The 22,271-nt window shown below is 35.0% G+C and overlaps 2 protein-coding genes across 3 annotated transcripts; both read right to left on the bottom strand.

Moving 5' to 3' along the window:
- Nucleotides 1-1,923: 1,923 nt before the first annotated feature.
- On the bottom strand, nt 1,924-5,296 carry LOC108365975 (ubiquitin-conjugating enzyme E2 S). Of its 2 annotated transcripts, XR_001848034.1 has the most exons (5): nt 5,273-5,296; nt 5,014-5,161; nt 4,355-4,674; nt 2,341-2,833; nt 1,924-2,272 (listed from the first exon to the last, which is right to left on the bottom strand). XR_001848034.1 is itself a non-coding variant. In XM_017620220.1 (4 exons), the coding sequence occupies exons 1-4, from the start codon at nt 5,279-5,281 to the stop codon at nt 2,693-2,695; spliced, it is 618 nt and encodes a 205-aa protein (XP_017475709.1). In that variant the 5' UTR covers nt 5,282-5,296; the 3' UTR covers nt 1,924-2,692. The 2 variants fall into 2 exon arrangements, 1 of the variants encoding a protein (XP_017475709.1); XM_017620220.1 differs by having other exon boundaries at nt 1,924-2,833.
- A 1,286-nt stretch (nt 5,297-6,582) lies between these two features.
- On the bottom strand, nt 6,583-7,083 carry LOC108365977 (uncharacterized). Its single transcript, XM_017620222.1, has one exon. The coding sequence runs from the start codon at nt 7,081-7,083 to the stop codon at nt 6,634-6,636; it is 450 nt and encodes a 149-aa protein (XP_017475711.1). The 3' UTR covers nt 6,583-6,633.
- Between the last annotated feature and the right edge of the window lie 15,188 nt (nt 7,084-22,271).

Below are 22,271 nucleotides of genomic sequence, written 5' to 3'. Positions count from 1 at the left end.
CACACACACCCCAACACAGGAGGTGCATAGTAGACATTAACATATGACAAGTGTCCGTCCAACACAGTCGTTGAGTGATATGATGACGGTGTTGCAAGTCAAGTGTTGTGGTTGTTGGTTTTTCGTGTGCCTACATAGAAAAAATAAAAAAATTAACAATAAAAGTAAACCCACATTGAACAAAAGATTTGCTTTTTTTTTTGCTTGAAACCAGCTCAATAATTATTACGAAACTTACGTAGTATATAGTATGCTTTGTTCCTACATACATATATGTGCATTTGTGCATATGTACATTAGAGAGGAAATAGTCCATGTTGACTTTGGAGTTGAGCTGCTGTGACGCGACGATTACAACAAAGACAATTAACATATTTGAGAACTAATGCAGCGCGTAAATTTTCACAGTTAGATATAAATAAAATATGTATGTATTTGTACTCATGTCAATATGGTTTTAGAACATTTAGCGCTAAGATATAGAGTAATTAATAGTAATTTATGTACATATTTATGTATGTAAGTAAAGCGGTCGAATAATGAAATAAAACTATTTAGCAGGTTCTTCCATACAAAGTATGTTTGACTATCGTTTTTTGTATGAAGAAAAATGAGAAACGCCTTCAACTAAAAAAATTGCTAAAAATCAACGCGATTTTCTAGCAACTTCAAACTTGCATTTTGTTATACCAAAAATGAATGGGCTATAAAACTATATGCTTAGAATTGTTCTAAAAAATCTGATTAGAATTTGCAGATCTGTTTGTGTACGAGCGTATACACAAGAACCAATTCGACAAATTTTTTTTGGGGGGACCGATGAGGGCTAAAATAAAGCAAGTGAAAAAACTCGGACATAAGGCGCACGTTTCCCGAATCAAATTAAAATTATAAAATTCATGAAGTTCTTCTACACGCCCACATACTTTAGCAGAAACTCATTAAAGGCGAGCAAATGTATTGTCGCTACTTCCTGCATCCACCGCAGACTGTGACATGTAACAAATTCCAGTATACTCAATGATCATCAAATCGAAATTATAAGAACAATGTGGTTTGGCATTTTGAAGTTTTTTTTTTTACAATTGCTTCTTTATTTCTGAATACTACACGCTAAATTGGTACACGGAAAGGTGTTTGTTTGGTGATTCTTTTGCTTTTATATTTCTTCATCAGTAATAATATCTAGTAATAAGTAGTAGGCATATATGTAAGTATCTATAATATGTATAACCAACGACGAATGCTTTCAATAAGTATGTATGTGGGTGTTTTTGATGGCGATTTGTGGCGAGTACCAGTTGTACATACATATGTATGTATATACAAAAAATAGCAATATAATATTTAATGAAATGTGAAGCGAATACAATTCGAATGCAAATACGCCATGTGCTGCAAAGAAACGATCGTACAAGCGTACAGACAAACCACATGTAGTGGGTCGAACAAATACGAGCACACGGTGATTTTTGTTAAATATTTGCAATAGTTTTAAAGTACAAATTTGTTATTTATTTTTTATTTTTATTTTTTTGATAAGAATATGATTTATGTTTTAACAAAAACCATATAAGTCGAACTTTAAAACTTCATTAGTTTTGAAAAAAAATTTTAATGAATATGTATAAAGTTTTAAAGTTTGATTTATATGGTGTTGATTAAAGCCTGAACCATCTTTTTGTGAAAAAATAACAAAAAAATTTACCTTTTTTTAAAAACCTTGCAAATATTCAAAAAAATCACCGTGTACTCATTTCTGTCCACACTGTGTTACATACATACTTATATGCATAATATTTTTGTTTGCAATTCTATGTATGTAAACACCTGTGCATGTATTTATGTATTTAAGTAAGCGCGCGTTCCCTTCTTATGCAATGCGCTCAAAATTATATTACTATTGAATTGTTTTTTATTTTATTTTTCTTCATAGAGGTGTGCATGTATCATAGTGCGCATAAGCATTAAGTTAGTTTTGGTTTAGTTTCTCTTTTGAGTTTGTAGGTAGGCAATTAAGAACAATACAAATATTAGATAAATTAATGCTAAAATAAAACTTAGTATTACGTTTTTAATTTGCTTTTTTAAAACAATTACACTATTTTGACTAATTTGGTAAAGGAGAAACTCAGAGAGAAGTAAAGACATCGAAGATGACTTAAGTAAGGAAAATTCCTTGTGATGTCTACGGTATCGAATCCAAATTTAAGTAAATTCAAGTAATAAAACGCCAAGTGCCTTATAATTAATCCATTTAACGTATGATGTGCTAGCGAAGAATATAAAATAAAATGCATTTGCATTTGTAAGCTGAAGTTATAAATTGAAGCATTGTACATTAGCATTTTGCGAGATTTTCCAATAAAGACCGTGGTTTTTCAGAGATTGCTTTATATTATGTGTGGAGGGAGTTTCTTGTTATGGTTATTGATGGGTATTTATTGAGAGTGCTGCTGCTCGTCTTCTCACATACACCTCTTTTCAATACTTTTCTGGGTTATAGTTAATTTAATATTTGTTTTTACTGTTAATTATAACTGCTGCTGTTTTTGCACTTGCCACTTGATTTTGTTGATGTTTTGGCTTAGTTTGCATTTATGTATTTTAATTTTCTTTAAGAATTGAACGCGAAGGTGACTTGAAGTGTTACAGCCTGCAGGATAGGCTCATTTCGTTTACATCCACCGCCTCATAACCGCTTCAACATGCGCTTCTTCTCCTTAATTAGTTTCTCTTTTTTCTTATCTTGAAGTTTTTTGTCAACGGCATGTTTTTTAGACGAGGGACCATCATCATCTTTCACATCACCACTAGCCGCCCCCTTAGCGGGCTGAAAGAAATTTGTTAGAATTAGATATATGTATGTACATATGTATATATTTAAAATGATAAGTCGAATGGGTTACCGAATTTAGTCTGGCAGGGGTAACTAACTTACGGTTAAGATAGAACTTCTACAAAAGAAAGACTTAAGTTACACCAGGCGACAAATGAAAGTGCAATATTCACAATTTTTTCCACGAAAAATTTTTTTTTCCATTATTTATGCAAATATAGTTCGGTCTATAATTTAAACCATATAAATCAAGGTTTCACACTAGGGATGTCGGAAAAACATCGATGCATCGAAAATATTGGATGTTTTGCTTCGATGCATCGAAAATTTTCCACTCGATGTATAAATAGTCGATGTATCGATGCATCGATGCATCATGTTTTTTGAAAACTGACATCTACGGTACATTGAACCGTCATTCCAGTTTTTCAATTGTTCAAAAACAAGAAGTGACTTCGGCCAAACAATTTAAATGGCTGCAAGAAGTTCCGTTAGAAACACAATTAGCTCAGTTGCAGTAATTTATTTCAAATTTTCTACAATTTTCCTAATAATATATTTTGTTGTGAAACATTATCTGAAAAATCCTATGCAAATCGATGCATCGATGTATGCCCTTCGATGCATCAAAAAATATCGATGTACATTTCGATGGATCGAATCAAGGAAAAACATCGATGTATTTTTGTCACTGTCATCCCTATTTCAAACCCTATATAAAGTTCACGAAAATTCCAAATTTCATTAAATTTTTCAACTTTTTATTCAGAATTTCTAAGAAATTTTCGAGTATGTAGTTTTGCAGACCATATAATTTTAGTCGAATGAAGTGCAAGTTTCAACCGGCTAGAAAATCGCGTACAAATATGCATACTCAAAAAAAAATCTAAAAAAAATTTAGAAAATTTGTAAATTCGTAATGCACTCATTTTTCTCAACTTCGGTGTAAAAAAAAATGCATAACTCAAATTATTGTAGTGTACCCATAATACTATACTTAAATGTTGCGCAATACTCAGAGCTACCATTGTGATTTTTTTAATTTTTTTTTTGTGATGCCATATTTTCAAAAACTATTTTTTTATCAAAAAATTTGTGTTAAAAGTTTTTCAAGAAAAAAAAAAAAAAAATTCTTTTTATAGATAATATTGATGTGTGTATGTGTTATTTTTTTCAAATTATTTCCTCGCCCCGTTCTAGAGATATTTGGGAAATTATTAAATCGATTTGTTTTTGTGCTGTAAAGTTTCTAAAAAAATTTTAATCACGCTGAAATTTCATATTTATTTATTATTTATGTTTATCCATCAACCCTACGCAGTTTTGTACTTTATACGACGAAATGCAAATTAAATTAGAGATGGATTATGTTCAGGTTATTTTAGTGAAAACTTTAGAGATAGTCATAAAAAAATACAAACATAATATTTGATCTGCTTAATTTGAATTCCGATGCAAATGTTATTATGGCCTATCCCTAAATCTTAAAATTAAATATTACATGAAAATACTAACCTGAGCATGAATCTCTGTCATCATTTTAGCGCGCTGAGAATAATCATCATAACGTTCAAGTAGCAATTTGCCAGCTTCTTCGTTTAGCGCAGATTCCGCATTGGGTACAATAAGAAGGCATTTAATGGTTAGCAATATATGTTTAATACCGAGATCTGGTTTCCAATCCTTCTTTAATGTGTTAACGCAAATTTCACCATTGGCCGCCACATTTGGGTGGAAGATTTTTGTTAGGAAAAAGGCTTTGGGCGGTGATTGCGGAAAATCTTTTCCGAGTGTTAGCTTGACACGAAAAACTCCACCAGAATATGGCGTGCCAGCTGCAATTAAATTATAAATTTAGTCTATACGTAACTATGTGTGTATATACAAATTAACTACATATTAATTTATACGCATTTCTATAAAGCCCAACAAAATGTGTGCAATATAAGTTTAGATAAATAGAATATGTAAATGTTCGAAAATTGGAATACTGCAAGCGCAGCACTAGAGCATTATTTCGGCAAGGCCGCACAATTTGTGTCTCAAGGGCAAGTGGCATTGATTTTTCTTATTTGTCACGTTTCCTTCAAATTTCAAGTAGTTGCAGTGGTCGGGAGTAACCACAAATTGCGTATCTATTTAAGTACTATACATATGTATGCTCTCGTACGCACCTGGACCCTCGATAAGTGCTTGAATGTCAGTTACATCAGCGTCATTTATTTGTATTTTTATGCCTTCCAATGGTGTTTCACTGATCTGCTGCATTTCCTTCATTACTTGACGAATGGTTTGTGGTGACAAATTTTCCACATTTGATATCTGCACAAGCACATGAAAAATGAAGCAAACATGAAATGTATACAAGAGTGTTTTTTTAATATGATAACCAACGTAAACAGCTGCATGTTATGTGGGATGCAGTACACTTACCGAGCTCATGGCTATGACTTTCGATTTTTGCTGGCTGCTATTGCTGATGATGCTGTCAATGCTCTTACTTTCCACTTGCTTTGTTTTGCTCCTGTGTTTTATTTGTTGATTCGTCTTGTGCAACACGGCTAGTTACAATTTTTCTATGATATACGTGCTCCCTTCACCTTGGTCGCACACGCAGCCAGCTTGCTGCACCCTCAACCACTCACTCACTCGTTTTTAATACAAAGCGAACCTGCGCCGTGTTAAAAGCGTCACTTTTCGTCTGTCCGCCTTTGGAAATGGGCAATTGGAAAATGTATGTGTACTTTTTTAGTTTTCCTTCAATTTTCCGCCACTGCGCCTAGCTCTGCGATGGCGTCGATTTGTTTGTAATATTTCACTTACTTTTTTCAACGACCTTTTCTGCAAGTTCAAACTATTGTTGTGGGTTTACACGTTTTTATTTTCCTCTCGTATCGTATTTGTTTAAACAATTTTCACTCGAATAACCAGAATTTTACAGTTTTCGAACAAAATTCCCAAAAAGAAAAATGTCAACCAGCGAAACAAACTTTTCCCACTCGACACAAACAGTGTTGCAGTGAAGTTTTATTAAAATTAGTATTGATAGCACTGAGTTGACTGGAGGGACGGCGATTTTTCCGTTATACGATCTCTGTAAATAAAATTTTATGTATTAAAATAATTCTTATGTTTAATATAATAATGAAAACCACTGTTAGCACGTGTTATCCAAGCGTGAGTCGACGAGCGTTTTTTTCAGGACAAAGCAAAACCTCGATTTTTTAGAGACCGCACAATGCAACCATGTGTGCTCATTAAACACATCTTGGAAATGCGCTACGTATATACTACCAGCAGACGGCGCTATAGTCGCGGAAGCGTAAATACAGAGTCGCTTTGCTTACAAAATGCCAGTTTCGCGCTTTATCGAACAAAATTCGTATGCAAGCGAGTCACTAGAGTTAAAAATTAATGATATAGTGAATTCAGATTACTTTCTTGGTATTTAATGCAAAGAAAATAAGCGATACCAACTTTTATTACTATAGTGGGCATCCCAATTGTAAAACCAACTTGTGTGTAAATGTGTTTCGGTGTGGGGCTTTGCCGAAGTGAAATCGTTCCTTTGCAATTTCCAAAAGCAAAATCGCTCAGAAAAACTGTATTAAATCAGCCAGCATGCGGATAATCCTTTAATAAGACAGGTAATTAGCGTTAAATAAATTTCATTTATTCCGCTTAAGTTTTATTTGTAATGCATGCACGTTTGTAAGTACCTATTACATATGTATGTACGTTTGTATGTACACATGTGCACGTTCCGGTCTAGCATTTCCTTCCTTCTACTCGTTTTACTCAAATTGAAAACTACGATTTCGTAATTGCCTAAAGAAATTGATTCTTTTTCGCTGCTCGGAAACATTGAACAATTTGTCGTCCATGAACTTGGTGTCCGACCATGGCACCATTTCGAACTCATTAACAGCCCTTCGATTAAAAAGTGGATCTGGTGACTCTACGTCATGTACATTTTTCGGACTACATTTCGGTGGATGTGGCGCGATGTAATCGCGATTGTATGTGGAAATATTTTGAAACTCTTTAGGTTTATCCAATTGCAGCAGATCAAATCGGAAATCATTCATCGGATACGATTGAAAGTTGAGTTGCTTACGAGCGATTATGCGTAAGTTTGATGCCATTTTTCGTCCAGCCTCCAGACTTTCATGTGTAATAGATTTTGGTGTAGGCATGTTGGCCTCATAGCGCATCCAATGACCAGTGGAATGACATTTGGACATTTTCGATATTTTATAAAACAATAGAGAAATTTTAAATTAAATAACTGACGAAAAACAAAAATAAAACTGTCTGACAAAAGAAGGATGGAACTTTATCATATTTATTATATTGTACTATCGATAGCTGCCTACACCTCTAAATCGTTTTTTTTTTTTAATTTATTAATTTGCTCGAAAATAGTCAGTACCCGAATGTAATAGACACCCCGTTTATTGCATTTCGTCGGGTTAGGCAAAGCTTGCTGTACCACTGTCGAAGTTGCATGCTTTCAAGTTCCCTTCTAGTTTCGTCTGCTTAGTAAGAAGCAGCAGTTTATACTCAGATTACGTAAACTGAGTTTAAAATGAACAGCTCGTTGACATTTGATTGACTAATCTTAGTTTAAACCAACCACTTTGGGCGTTTAAACTAAGTTTCAAACCACCGCCGTGCACTGAAAAACTGGCCCTTAATCTTAACTTTAATCTCAATTTTAAACTTCGTCTTCATATTAATCTTAGATAATGTTATTCTTAATTCTTAATCCTAATCTAAATATTAAGACTAACCTAAACTTACTCTTAATCAAAATATTAATCTGAATGTTAATCTTATGTTATTCATCTTCATTTTCATCTCAATCTTAATCTTAATTCTTAATCTTAAACTTATGTAATATTAATCTGCATCTTCATATCTTGTCTTAATCTTAATCTTAATCTTAATATTGTCTTAATCTTAATTTTAATTTCAATCTTAGTCTTATTCGGAATCTTATTCATAAGTCTGCCCAACTTCACCCGCCATCCCCCCCCTTCTTCTTTCGCTTTCCTTTCAATTTCAAATAACAGCTCGTTGATCCTGTAGCTTGTTTATTTCATCGCTGATTGGTCTTACACCCAACCGAGCGCACAGAAATTTAATTTCAAAAATTCGTTTTCATTATTTGATGCTACACGTACCAGACACTGAATTCAGGAGCTAAACTTAATCTAAATCTGAATACTTATATATAACTTAACCTCACTCTAGTTTTAATTCTTAATATTCACCTAATTTTATCTTAAACTTAATTTTAATCTTAATCTTTATATCAATCTTTATTCTTAATTCTTAATCTTAATCTAAGTCTTCATCTTTATCTTATCTTAATCTTCATTATCCTCTTTATCTTCAGCTTAATCGTCATCTTCATCTTAATCTTGATCTTAATTCTTAATCTTAATTTAATCTTACCCTTTTTTCTAAATGTTAATCTTAATCTTCGTCTTAATATTAATCTTAATCCTAATCTTAATATTAAGCGTAATCTTAACTTTAAAATTAATTAAGGATTCTCAATTCTTAATCTTATTTTTAATCTTAATGTTTATATTAATCTTAGTCTTAATCTTATTCATATCTTAATTGTGTCCAACCACGCCCGCCATCCATTCCCTTCTTCTATCGCTTTCTCCTTTCATTGGAGTTTGGAATAAGTTTTTCCTTTCTTCGTTGATTGGATTTACACCCAACCGAGCGCAAAGAAGTTTCACTTCAAAATAATTTGGTTCGGGAGCAGTGATCGGCAAAGGTTCGCTATTTTGGTACTCACAGGCACCTATTTCTAAAACGAACCTTTGGACATTTTTCTTAAAATTATTTTCGTGTGCAGTGACCCAAAACTTGTAAAAACAAACAACTTTTAATTAAGTACTTTGGTCCTTTTTGAGTTTTTTAATGTGCGTATGTACATGCGTACATACTTATTTCACTCATCTCTTTGCACATCAAGCCAAGGAGAGTTGAAGTAAAATAGATACCTCATACTTAAGAGTGGATAGGATGTTCGAGGGCATTTCAATTAGTATGAATATAAGTAGCACAAATTATGGACGGTTAGTGGGATATACTCAGTTTGATCACACTCGGTGCGCTTCTCTGATCGGGAGCTACTAAAAAATGGTGGCACACGTTTCCGAAAAGAAAAATTAAGCAAAAGTGTGACCAACTGTAACAACAAAGATAACTGCGCTCATTATGCTTATTTGTGTGGTTGTGCAAAAGTCAATGCTAGTAAAATATTTAAGCTCTCTGTCTGCCAAGTGATTGTTGTCTAACATATTTATTGAAAAGTCGGATATAATTAATTTTGCACAACATTTGCGTGATAAATTGATGACTTCGTTGCCGCATAACTGACTGATTGACTGACGGGCAGGCATGGTCAAGGTATCGCAAAGAGAGTGTATGTGCATGGTTTGGATAGTGAAGAGGTGGAGGAGAGTTAAAAAATAGCGGCACAAAAAAGTAGCGGAGACTATAAGACGCTAACGATTATTCAACACTTAACTGCATTTTTAGTGAAATTTTTGTTGGCTGCAATTAAAAAAAAGCAAAACAATTTCCTTCTCTGCTTGAAGTTTTTGCTTAATTTACATATACTCACTAACCAATGCTCGTACCCAATTTTACTTCAATAATTATTTTTAACCTTTTTAATTTTCTGTATTACTCGTATTAAAGTTTTAAATGGTATCGACAGCGTATAAAAAAAATATACAAAATAAACATGAATGGCTAAATAGACATAAAAAAAGACTCAAAGGAAAGTAAAATTAAAACAAGTAATTTTTAAGCAAAAAACAAAACCAACTTCAATTCGCATATAAAAATTTAAAATTATCGTTAATCTCTTCATGATCCTTTGATCGAATGTAAACCAAGTTAGAATGGGACCACCATTGAGGTAATAACTTTCCTTTAAAAAAAAGAATTATAGAGATCGTTTAACGTTATCCAAAGTTATACGGTAACATACTTACAAAAAAAAATATTCCGATGAATTGATAACCTTCTCCTTTTTGTGAAGTCGGTTAAAAATCATGTACAAAAAAAAAAAAATTATTATTATTATACAGTACAAAACGTCAATTGAAACTTTCGCATATCTGATGCTTGTAGGTACATGCATATGTACTACATATATATAAATTAGGGTGGTTCTTAAAAATATCAACATCTAAATTCTGTACTGGTCCACGTATAAAATAAAGACATTCATGACAATTTAAATATTTTAAACAAATATTTGGGGCTCGCTACTAGGGTTTGCAAAAATTAGTATTTTTTAAAATCGTAAAATGAGTAGGTTTCAATTATATGTGATCGAATTGTTGAATTTTTGCGATCTAACAAAATTTAAAATTTTTTAAGCACTGGTAGCGACCCCTAAAATTTTTTTTTAAATTTTGAAATTTTCGAGGATATTTTTTTTTTGTGTACGTAGAACAAAATAAAATGGTGCTCCATGCTAAATTTATATGTTGATATTTTTAGGGACCACCCTAATACATATGTATGTATATACGCATTTTTGCTTTCTTATCCAAAATCTGATCTGTAACTCACTGCAAAACTAGCGATCAATGAGATAAATTAAACTAAAGCGTGTAGAAAGATGTTTAGCTCATTATTGTTGGCATATTATGTTATTGTTTTGCTGTTGTTGTTGTAGATTGGCAGCTGAGTAGGCAACAGTGCATAAAGTGGAAATGCACAGAAGCGGGAAGTAGTCTTGCGAATCAGGTAGACAGACATACCCACTTAAGTATAGAAAATAATCAAATAGACTCCCTACAAACTCCATAACTGCTGCTTTCTAACACTTGGTGCTACATAGCAGATATTAAAGCGCTGTAATCTACTGCATTGCCTACAACTAACTATTGTTATGATTGTGCCGAGTTGTTTGCAATTAGAGAAGCAGTAGAAGAAGCAGAATAACGAAAAAAAAACATTATTTTGCCCACTGGCAATGAGTGTTGGCGTGGTCGGCAGCTACTAGCCACTGGTCACTGGGCAGCGCTTGCGAATTACCGCAAAATTATTGTTCATGGAATTTTATGCGCAAAGTTGTTAAAGTAGTAAATAATGCGAAGTAAAAATGCAACACAAAAGAACTGTTGGTTCGTCTATACAGGAAATGCTTTTGTTGCGCTTTTCTTGCATAAAATGTTGCTGTAATGAAAGCAAAATATTCGCCACAAGTAGGAGTAGTACTTGGAAAAGGTGTTGGCGTTTTTTTTTTATACAAGCGCTTAAATGCTTACTTGAAGTATGTTAGTATGTATGTAAACATATGCGGCTAGTATCGTAGATATGTAAGTACGTACCTATATACTTACCTATGTAAGTACATATCGGATATCGCGTGCCACATATTTGTTGCTTCGGCAGCGTGAAATCTGCAGCACATCATAAATCAGATTTTTTTTTGTTCGTAAATTGATTTGTCTAACGGTTTAAATCTGCATTTTAATAACAAATATGCATATGTGATTCTTTGCACTTAAAATATTGAATTAAAATCCGGAATTGTATAACCACAAATAAAAATTTAAGCACCCTTTGCGAAGAAGCTAGGCATATTGAATAGCGCGCTGAAAGTCATTGACATAAGCGCATCTGGAACGGGGTTTGGGATTAACTCCGATAAAATGGACCTGACACTCTTCACAAGAAGATATAAAGTCCCAGTTTAGAGACCCCGAGCCTGGGTATCATCGAACTGTAAATCAAAACTGCTGCGGAGGGGCAATGTTGAAAAAAGAGCGAGGAAGACCAGTGGCGCCCTGTATGCAAGCAAAATAATGCTCGCCTTGGTTTGGTATTACACAGAAATAAGTCAGTCAAAAAGTCTTCATACCTCGGGCTAATGGAAAAGGTTCAGCGCCTCACTGCGCTGTGCATAACGGGAGCTTTGAGGTCTACTGCAACGGCTAGTCACGGAAAACCGTGCTGCTAAATCCACAAGTAGATATATTGGCGGCCATAGGCGAATTCAATTGCATGACCTTTGGGTACAGCTGAATTAGGGCGAGAAGCACAGACAGCACAGCTTATATGGCACCCTCTTTTAATTGGGAACGAAGGTTTGGCATAGCGATTGAGGAGGACGGAGGGCGCAAGGCCGTAGATCCCTAAACATTTTAACGGACAGCTCTAAAATCGTCTAATCGTCTTTCGCAGCCATGAAGCCATCGACAGGATGGCCGAAAACAGAATATTTCATATTTATTGGGTACACGGCCAAAAGGGAATATGGGGCAATGAAATCGCAGATGAGACTGCCAAGAGCGCTACCAGGATCACTCTTGAATAGACAAAACTAAGTAAATCATGTTAAAAGAAATAGACAACAGTTTGATTCGGCAGTCCAGCGCTAGATGTAATGGGTTAACCAGCCGTAAAACTGCGAAAACAGAGGAATTAGTTGCGGCTATCCAAGAAGGATTGCAGAGTTTTTACCGGATTGCTTACGAGGCATATCCTGATGGCTATTTATGCACAACAAGTGTCTTGAGCAGAAGACCGGGGAACCTTTAGAGCATTTTCTAAGCCGATGTACCGCACTATCGAAAATACGACTTAAATGCTTAAGAGCCTATCAATTCTATAAGCTAGAAGACATCTCAAAAACTAGAGGTGAAATTACTAATAAAATTCGCAAAGAAGGTTAAAATTAAACAATTTTATTGGAAAATGACTCAACATGATTCAGCATCAGAGAACAATTAAGGGATACAGAATTTCTCTTATGAGTTTTAGCTGAAAGTACCATTTCATACGTCCGTCAAATCCTGGAAAAGTCCTTAGATAAACAAATCGATACACACCCCATTTTCGTCGATTTTAATACCGCTTTCGACAGTATGATGCCATGTCTAAAAGTGAGATCCATGCAACACCAATACGGCTATATAAAGTAACGTTGAGCGCAACTTTTAACTCGCTTACTCTCTAACTTAGAGAAGGAGACAAATGAGGCTGGTATAGCGAAGGACGCAAGTCAGACAAGCTATTTAGGACCTACCAAGAATGTCAGCCTGGAAATAAAGGGAAGAATAACTCTCTGCTGCCACCAGGTATTGGACTCTATAGGCAGTTGAAAAGCAGAGTTCCTTCTAGAAGAATGAAAACTATGCTCTACAAGTCTGTCATCATGCCCGTTCTTTTATATGATGCAAAAATGTGGACGGTGTCGAAATTAGATAAAAAGGCTATGGGAGAACTATTCCACTCAAAATCTATGATCCCATTCGCATAGACGACGGATATTGAAGGCGATGGAATGACAAACAATACGAGCTTTTTAACAACATACTTTGAAACAGTTAAGCCCATAAACATAAATGATTGCGCTGGCTTAGACATGTCGTACGTAAGGATGATAAAGTAATGCTGTTTGGCATCTGGAAAAAAATCAGATTTTCATATTGCATGAAATCCTCTCGGTAAAGTATGCATAACTATTAGTACACACATCATTGCACCAACTTTCGAACCTCTGAAGTGCTTTGTAGACTTAGATATCAGGCTGTAAAGAAGGTCCTTCGAGAGGGCACCCGTTGGTGGACAATGGACAATGTTTAGAGCTCGCAGTTAAAAGGGTATGGTTAGCCAACTATAGAGCTTATCGTAACTTAACGACACTCATATATTGACAAGATTTGGCCATTTATCTTAATATTTTTGAATTTTAATTATTTATTTATAAAAGTATAGCATATCGTTTAACAAAAACCATATAAATCCAAGTTTTAATCTTAGTCCAACATTATGAAAAAATCAACAAACTTTCGTAAAAGACTCGAGGTTTTTAATATTATTTTAAATATACAGTTTTGTAGCTCATCCAATTTTATTATATTAAAGTGCAAGTTAAATGTACCTCCGACTTACCGTTGAGTTTGGGGAATTTTTTTCTTGGAAGATGTTGCTCATTTCCTCCATATAAAAAAAAAAAATGACTCACAACAACAAAAAAATTGCCAAAAATCAACGGTAAGTCGGAACTACTTTAAACTTGCACTTTATTATACTCAAATTGAATGGACTATAAAACTGCGTAGTCAAAATGTTTCTGAAAAATCTATTTAAAAATCTCGAAATTTTTACGACAATTTGTTAATTTTTTTAATGTTGCAAAAAGATATAAACTTGTATTTATATGGTTTTTGTTAAAGAATATACTATATTTTTATAAACAACTAATTAAAATTTAAAAATATTAAAATAAATGGTCAAATTTTGTCAATATGTGATTGTCGAAAAGTTATGATAAGCAATATACTATTTACTAAAAACTCATCCTCTCGTTTTTATTTTATTTTAATTCAGTTAATTTATTATTTGTAAATTTTACACAATTTATAGTTGCTCAATAAATACGTACAAATAAAAGTTTTTGCAAGAACAGTTACAAATCAGCTTGAAGCTAAGTTGAACAGCTCACAGCTCGTACAGAGCAGATCATAAGAAACTCGCTTCTGGGATGGGTACTGTTTCACGGGATAAAGATGATACGTGATGCATACAAACGAACATATGAAATTAGGCACGCAGTTGTTTGTGTGTGTGGAGCGAAACTGCATGTAAATCCAAGTTTTTGAACTGTGGCCAACGAACTAATGAAAAATCGCAATCGCAAAGATACTGACGAGCAATGAGTCAATAATGGAGCGTTACAAAAACGTTTTACAACCATTTTGCTACTTGAATATTGCTGGCAGCGTAACATCAACATTCAATCACTGAAAGTGTATAACAAAAATAAAGATACGTACATATGTACGTTTGTACATTTTAAACCTATTGAAAATAGTGAAAAAGAAATTGTGTGTTGAAAACAATTTTCGCTGAAACAGCAGAAAAATGGAGCCACCAAATGACGCGAAGAAAAAGCTAATGATGCGATTTTTTCATTTAAAATATTTTACTTTTCACTTTGCTCAATTTCGTTGTTTACTGGAAGCGTACGTATGTGTATATGTATGTACATTAGACCATCCCATCTTAAGAGCAAACAAGCAAAAGTTCGCCGTACAAACCCTTGAGTCTAAAATGTTATTGCAAGGCAATTATAATTAGATAGAGCTTAGAGATAATTATTTTTGGCCGAACTTTGGGCATGCATTTTTAAATTTTTCGGTGACACCTACATTCATACATACATACTATGTAGAACAATGACCTTTTTTGGAAAAAAATGTCTCCTCGAAATAAGAACATCGATGTAAAACAATGAAGCGAATCATAAAATTTATTCTAATTTTTTAATGATCCCACCAAAATAGTTTTATTAGGAACATTCATGAGCTGACCTGAAATGTGTGTTGAGCAATTAAAGTAAAAACTATATATATTTTAAAGATATCTTGGAAAAGGTAAAGCGTCGAATAGATATCTCTTAAGCGAACTTATTTTCTATAGTTTAATAGCCAGTTTCACTACAGCAATTTAAATAAATAAATTTTAAATATAAATTCCGTAAAGAAACAGATTTTTTTATGGATAATTTTGAGTCGTCAGAGTTCGCCAATAATTCTAAGTTGAGCTAAAATATTATTGGGGATATACAAAAAATGTTTTTTGAATCACTTACTTAGGTAAACCGAAACATATTTTCGGTAAGCTGTCCTAATGTGCATACAGACTTTCCCAGCATGTACTTCGTTTCGTTGCGCTTCAATTCGAGCACTATTTGTTGTTTTTATTTCATTATTAGCCGCCACGCTTTTGCATATTTCAGCGCAAAAAGTTCGTTGTTGCAAGGTATGCAGTTTTTATAACAATACGAAAAAAAAACACAACAATAACGTCTATAATAATAGCAAACTGTCAATAGCTGTGGCAGCGAAAATGCAAATATGTACATGCATACATACGGTGTAAAGCAATTGCAGCAAAGAAAAACAACAACAACAACAATAACGTCTTTTTGTGCCACCAATCAGTAACTGAATATTGGTCACAAAAGACCAACACACCAGCAGACTTACACCACCCAGCAAAAAGTTTTCATTTTTTGGGAAGCGCTTATTTTTGAACAGGTAATGCAGTGGCAAGAAATTTTACATTTATTCGATTACCTCCAATGACATGCCCATGTTAAAATAATGCATTCTGTAAACGAAAAGGTAAGCGGTTACTCCCGATTGGTGAACAATTTTCCGAGAGTAACCGCTTACCTTTTCGTTTACAATAATAATAAATGTAAAATTTCTTGCCTTTGCATTGCATGTAATGCAATGGATAAGCGAGAGGCGACTTGTATTGCGTTACTTCATTGATACAAAAATAAGTACTTCCTAACAAGTTTAAAGTTTTTGCTGGGCAGCTCAGCGAACCAACCAATATCACCACATAATATTGGCGTAACCAATAACTAGCAGCATAACTAATGTGACCAACTATTTCATAGCTCAAAGAAGTACAGGTTAGGTTGGGTTAAGTTAAATTTCGAATACGGCTAATTTCGATCCCTGAGGGCTCAGTGTTTGTTCAGAAGTGCGGGCCAAAATGCTTCCATCTTAGCCTCGCGAAGGTTGCACAGTCTATAAGAAAGTGTGGATATGATTCCCCTTCATCTTCCTCTTGACAGCTGATACAAAAGGATCAGTCGAAATTCCTTGACTCACCGCGTGAATACCAATCGCACAATGGCCTGTCAGAACCCTCATCACTAGCCCTTGAGTGGTAACGTATTTTAAAGAGCCCTATAAAAACGTTTGCTGCAGCAGAGAAACGATAGCTCCCCTAGAACAGTACAAGGCAACTGCCACCTTTCCTACCCTTTCCTCAATGTTAGGCTTCTATGACAGCCGCCGTTGATCGCCCACCTAGTTACCTGATTCAAGTAACCTTGAACCAGATCAAAAAGGGCGCTAGAAATCGTCCCTTAACCAAAAGTTCCACATCATCTATATAGGCGATCACCCGACAGCCCACTTTTTCCAGTTCCTCTAAAAGGTCGTTTATAACCGCAATCCAGAGCAGGGGAGAGAAAACACCACCTTGTGGAGTGCTCCTATTGACTCTGCACTGAGTGCAGACGCTCCCCACTCCGCCGTGACAGTTTTGTCTTATTGGGTTGGTTTCAACCCTCACATTATGAATATACTTGATTATGGCCTCTGGAATGACATTATTGACAGCCCCTGCATATCTTCATGCGTGAAAGCTCTCTCTGACCACTTCACTAATGTGTGCAGTGCCGTATTCACTGACCTTTTCTTTCAATAAGCATATTGAGCTCTTGAAAAACAGCAACGAGTAATCGCGTTTCTTATGTACAGGTCTATCAGTCTCGCTAGCGTTTTTAGCAAAAGCGTTTTTAGCAAAAACGAATAAACTGATAGGTCTAAACTCCTTGGGGGAAATATGAGAGCCTTTTCCGGCCTTCGGGATGAACGCAACACTGACTACCCTCCAAACCGTGGGGATGTACCCGGTCCTCACGCAGTTTACGTAAATAGGATCCAACCAATTGCACGACACCTTCAGAGCCCTTTGCAGCTGTGCAGATATGATGCCATCGGTCCCCGGCGACTTTAATGGTTTGAACGAATTTATCGCAAGAGATCGCACAAGATCGGAGAAGTACAAGACCTGGGGGGAGATTCTGTAACCAGTACAAGACCGAAAAAATAAGTACTGTACTTCCGAAAGAAGTACGGTTGATCACATTAGGCATAACCTTTCAGCAACCAATTTTTTTTGTTGGATTTCATTTTTGCTTAGCCAAACAGTCAACGAATTCAACCTGCGAAATTGGTAGTCGAACATCGCAAATTGCTGCACTGGCTCACCGCGGGTGCTGTTTGTTGTAAGCTGCTGTTTGTTGTTAGCTGCTGTCTGCCAGCGGCTGGCGGTTGGCAGTTGGCGACGGCGCTGTAGTGTCTCGTCATGAGCGCAGGCGAATACTCACACATACATACATGTTTAAAGACATACAGTCAGTCAATAAAGTTTAGGTACAGCGAATTTTTTACAATACGGGCAACTATTTTTTAAATATTTTATTTTTCGCTAATTTTTTATAAAAATATGGTTAATTCTACAACAAAAACCTCATCAATATTGCACTTTTTATTTACGCTCTCTAGAAAAAAGTTGAGTATGCAGTTTTTTTTTAGCCCATTCAATTTTATTATAATAAAGTGTAAGTATGAGGAAGCGAGGACTTACCATTGATTTTTGGGAAATTTTTTTGTTGAAGGTGTCGCACATTTTTTCCATATAAAAAAATTATCAAACATTATTTTATATGGAGAAAATGAGCGACACCTTCAACAAAAAAGGGCTAAAAATCTAAGGTAAGTCCTAGCTACCTCAAACTTGCACTTTATTATACAAAAATTGAATGGGCTAAAAAACTGTATACTCAACTTTTTCCTAGAGAGCGTAAATAAAAAGTGCAATATTTGAATGAAATTTTGCAGAATTTTCTTTAATCTTGCACAATGTTTGGAACTCTGATTTTTGGGGTTTTTACTGTAGAATTAAGCACATTTTTATAAAAAATGATCGAAAAATATATTTGAAAAATAGTTGCCGGTATTGTAAAAAATTCGCTGTACCTAAACTTTATTGACTGACTGTAAACTTAGTTAATAATACCCACGCAACGATCTAAGTAATTTGTAAGGAGACGTCTGTGTCCTACACCTCCCCGAAACTAACAATTTTCAACTTGCTGAAAGTGCTACCGGTTAATCGATTCCATGAAAAGGTCTTTCAGGGAATCCATAGTTCCAATAAGATTTCAAATATATGATTCGTAGTTCTCCAATTTTCTGTAAATTTTGGTAATAGCAGATTCAAATTTTCCATTTTTTTTATTTTGGTATCTCTGATTAGGGGAAAACATTCTATTTTTTTTTTGGAAAATTTCTAGAGAAGTTACAAGAGTGTTTTTATGTTATGGTGTTATGTTATGTTAAGTGGTTATGTTATGTTATGTTGTTATGTTATGTTATGTTGTTATGTTATGTTATGTTATTATGTTATGTCATGCTATGCTATGCAATGTAATGTTAGGTTTTGTTATGATATGCCACGTTATGTAATGTTGTGTTATAATATGTTATGTTATATCTATTATGTTATCTATGTTGTGTTGTGTTATGTTTTACTATAATATCTTACTTACTTAAAGAATGGGTCAGTCAATTTCCCTGCATAGTAAAAACCTGTGTTTCTTTTTGCACAGTATGCCCAGTACAACCGTTCACTAATTTACAAGCTCAGTAATTTGTTATTCACCTTTAGCTGTTAGATCGACAGTGGCTGCTGGCAGCGCCCTGAACAACTCGTAACTGGATTCCAAACTACAAATTAATAAATACGTACGTATCTACATATGTATATACTTACGTACAATTTGGCTACGAAAATATACAAACTATAGTAGATACGTAAATATGTATGCTTAAAATTTCTTTTTTCGAGCTGCGCGCGCTGCTGTTGTGGTCAACGCTGCAGCTGTTGCTTGAGTTTTTCGTGTGTTTTATTGGCATTATTGCTACCGTTGTCGTTGTTATTATTATTGGTCGCTGTTGCCGGCTGCCGTCATTTTTAGCATGCCAGTCATTCTTTACGCTCTCGCTGGTTGGATTGTTGCCGCAGCTGTTGTGGAATTTAAAATACCAGTTATTGCGTTATGGTACACTGTAAGTTTTCCACTTTCTTGCATAGGCTATTCCAGATTTTCAACTTTTTTTAAATCTACCATTCAAGAATTCCTTTCTTCTATTTCCTATCCTTGAAACCCTGAAAGATAACCTGTTAATTTTTCATACAGTACCCCGGTAGTGATTTATATTTAAAAGTATTTTAAATGCAAAAAATAAGAATGCATTGTATTTTAAAGCTATTCCAAACCTATAAAATAACTAAATGATTTACGTAAATATTAAATATTACGGTAAAATAAGGGGTTAAGTATTTAGGTGAATTGGTCTATGTTATGTATTAGTCGTTCGAAAAGCCAGCGATCGCCATTCCCTATACACAATTTGACATAAGTTCGATGAGAATTATAGACTATGTTCATTTTCGCTGTTTGACTTTTGAATTATTTTTAAAAAGCCAAAGATTTTCACACTTCATAAGCTTGTTGAGAATTCCATATAGATCACGGTTTATCCGCTGAGGAAATTTGTATCTGGGTTAAAATATATTATATTTTTTATGTAAGTTTTTTGCAATCATGAAATGTGGTTGGTTTGACAATCGCAGTTACTGAAAATCAATCGTTTTTTTATCGCACCGTGAAGTTATTCGAAGAGACTGGTGGAATAATCGTTCGTTGAAAATCAGGTCATCTGCGCCCTAAATCCGTGGAGACTAGAATTGGTCGGCAGAAAATAGTATTCCGGGAAATAAATATCAGCGCATCATGAAACAAGACTTAGGCACTCAGCATATTTAAGACAAACCCAGGGTTGCCAGTTTTTTTCAAACAAGGGAGGGGAAAGAGGGGGTGGCGGGTTTTGTATGTGTTTATTTAAACAGATCACAAACTTCACAGTCCGTTCTTTTTTATTGTAATCCGGAGGAACAGACTAAAATCCGCACGGTCCAGTCAACAACCGGACATCTGGAAACTCTGGCAACCCTAGACGCACCCCAGGCACTTACTCACAAAAGAATTGCAAAATGATCGCAGATGAAGTCGGTTCACTGACGCAAAAATTTACAAAGGTTGTTCAGTAAACACGGCGGGAGGTTGTACATACTACGTGTGCTCTGTTTCAAAAAGGACTTCGCGCCATCTCACGAAGCAAAATCATGTTCCGAAATCCATTTCTACGGCTAATTGATTGGCCATCCGGTAGCCCAGAGCTCAATCCATTGGACTATAAATTATAGTTCGTTCTGCAGGCCAAGTGTTGAGTATTTTTCTAGTGCATGGGGTGCGATTAGTGTCCAAGTAGAAAAAAAGTTCTGAAAAATATTTACTCGTTTTCGGTTTACTACCATTACCTCCGCTTGCTTGGTTTGTATCGATTCGAGATTCCATTCCATTCTTCCATTGAAAAGCGGCAGGTCCAACTAAGTAGCTCCTCATGGATAACTTTATTTAGGTCTTGATGAGAGCTCTACTTGAACATGATTTCGTACAAGCAGTTTGTCTTTTGGGGTGATGCATATCGCTGACAGCAATTATTTGTGATATATTAACGTTTATTTATTTTCAGAACTGTAGGCTTTGGAAAATTTAGTCATGAAACGATACTCAGTTGAAAAACGCGTAAAAAAAACGCGTTTAAAAATAAAAATAAAACTTCAGGAGCGATGAGACACATATTCACCTAATCGGATACGTTAACAAGGCTAACTGCATCCACCGCAAGAAAATCCCATGCATCCATAGCGAATCATTGTTTGGTGTGGTTTTTGGGCTCGCGGAGTCATCGAACCGTAGTCCTTCGAAAATAATGACACGATAACAAACTTTTATGGCCTGAATTAGATGAAATGGACATGAGCAATATTTGGTTTCAACAGGACGTTGCCACTTGCCACACAGCACACGAAAGAATGGCCCAATTGCGAACATCTGCGGTCTTATTCAATCATCCTATGGTGGCTGGATACATTTAACGAATCCATCTTGCATCAAACGAGCCAGCGTAGCTATTGGCTAGACGCGACTGAAGCATATTCCCCTACACAGCAAAAATCGGGCACAACATACACTTATTCTATGACAAATTTTGGAGAAGCACGTGAATTTTCTGTGGCCTGGCTTTCACCACAGACTCTGATATAATTTGTGCGCCCATTGTCCACAGTTCCAATGTTGAGCCCATTTCCAAAGGAAAGACTAAAGCTCGTCTCAAACTGCCAGTCCACTAGAGTTCCTGTAGTAAGTAACAGTACCTAGGTATGACATCTATTATGTAGTAATATTTGAAATTGCCTAGCAATATTTCTTTGTGTAACATGTAATCGTATGCAGCCTTGCCTTGTTTTGACACTTTATTAGTGCTATAGAATATGAAAAGGCCATAACAAAAGCTTGGCATTTAAACAGAAATATTGACGACGGAAAAAACAGCATCGCAGGTAGTTGCAGAATTTCAAGTATTTATAATGGCAAATATCTACTGTCGGGTTATTGCTGTTGTTTCGTTAAAAATGAAAAAAAAAGACACGCTTTGTACGAACAAACGCAGCTTTGTTTATTTTCATGCCAGTCAAGTTGTGCCAACCACTATTTAACAGCTAAGAACAACAACTGCGCATTGGCAGTACAAACAAAGTAACACTGAATGAATAGCTTTGTGGCTGGAAGCCCACAGAAACAAAAATAGAGAAACATAAAATAAAAAATTAAAAATAAAACAAAAACCAACTGCGCGCGCTTTGAATGTTTATG

This window comes from Rhagoletis zephyria, unplaced genomic scaffold (assembly GCF_001687245.7).
Source record: "Rhagoletis zephyria isolate East Lansing unplaced genomic scaffold, Rhagoletis_zephyria_1.1 Rzeph_scaffold_02089, whole genome shotgun sequence".
Classification (NCBI taxonomy): Eukaryota; Metazoa; Arthropoda; class Insecta; order Diptera; family Tephritidae; genus Rhagoletis; species Rhagoletis zephyria.
The sequence above is the reverse complement of the archived record's forward strand: the minus strand, read 5'-3'. Positions and strand labels throughout refer to the sequence as shown.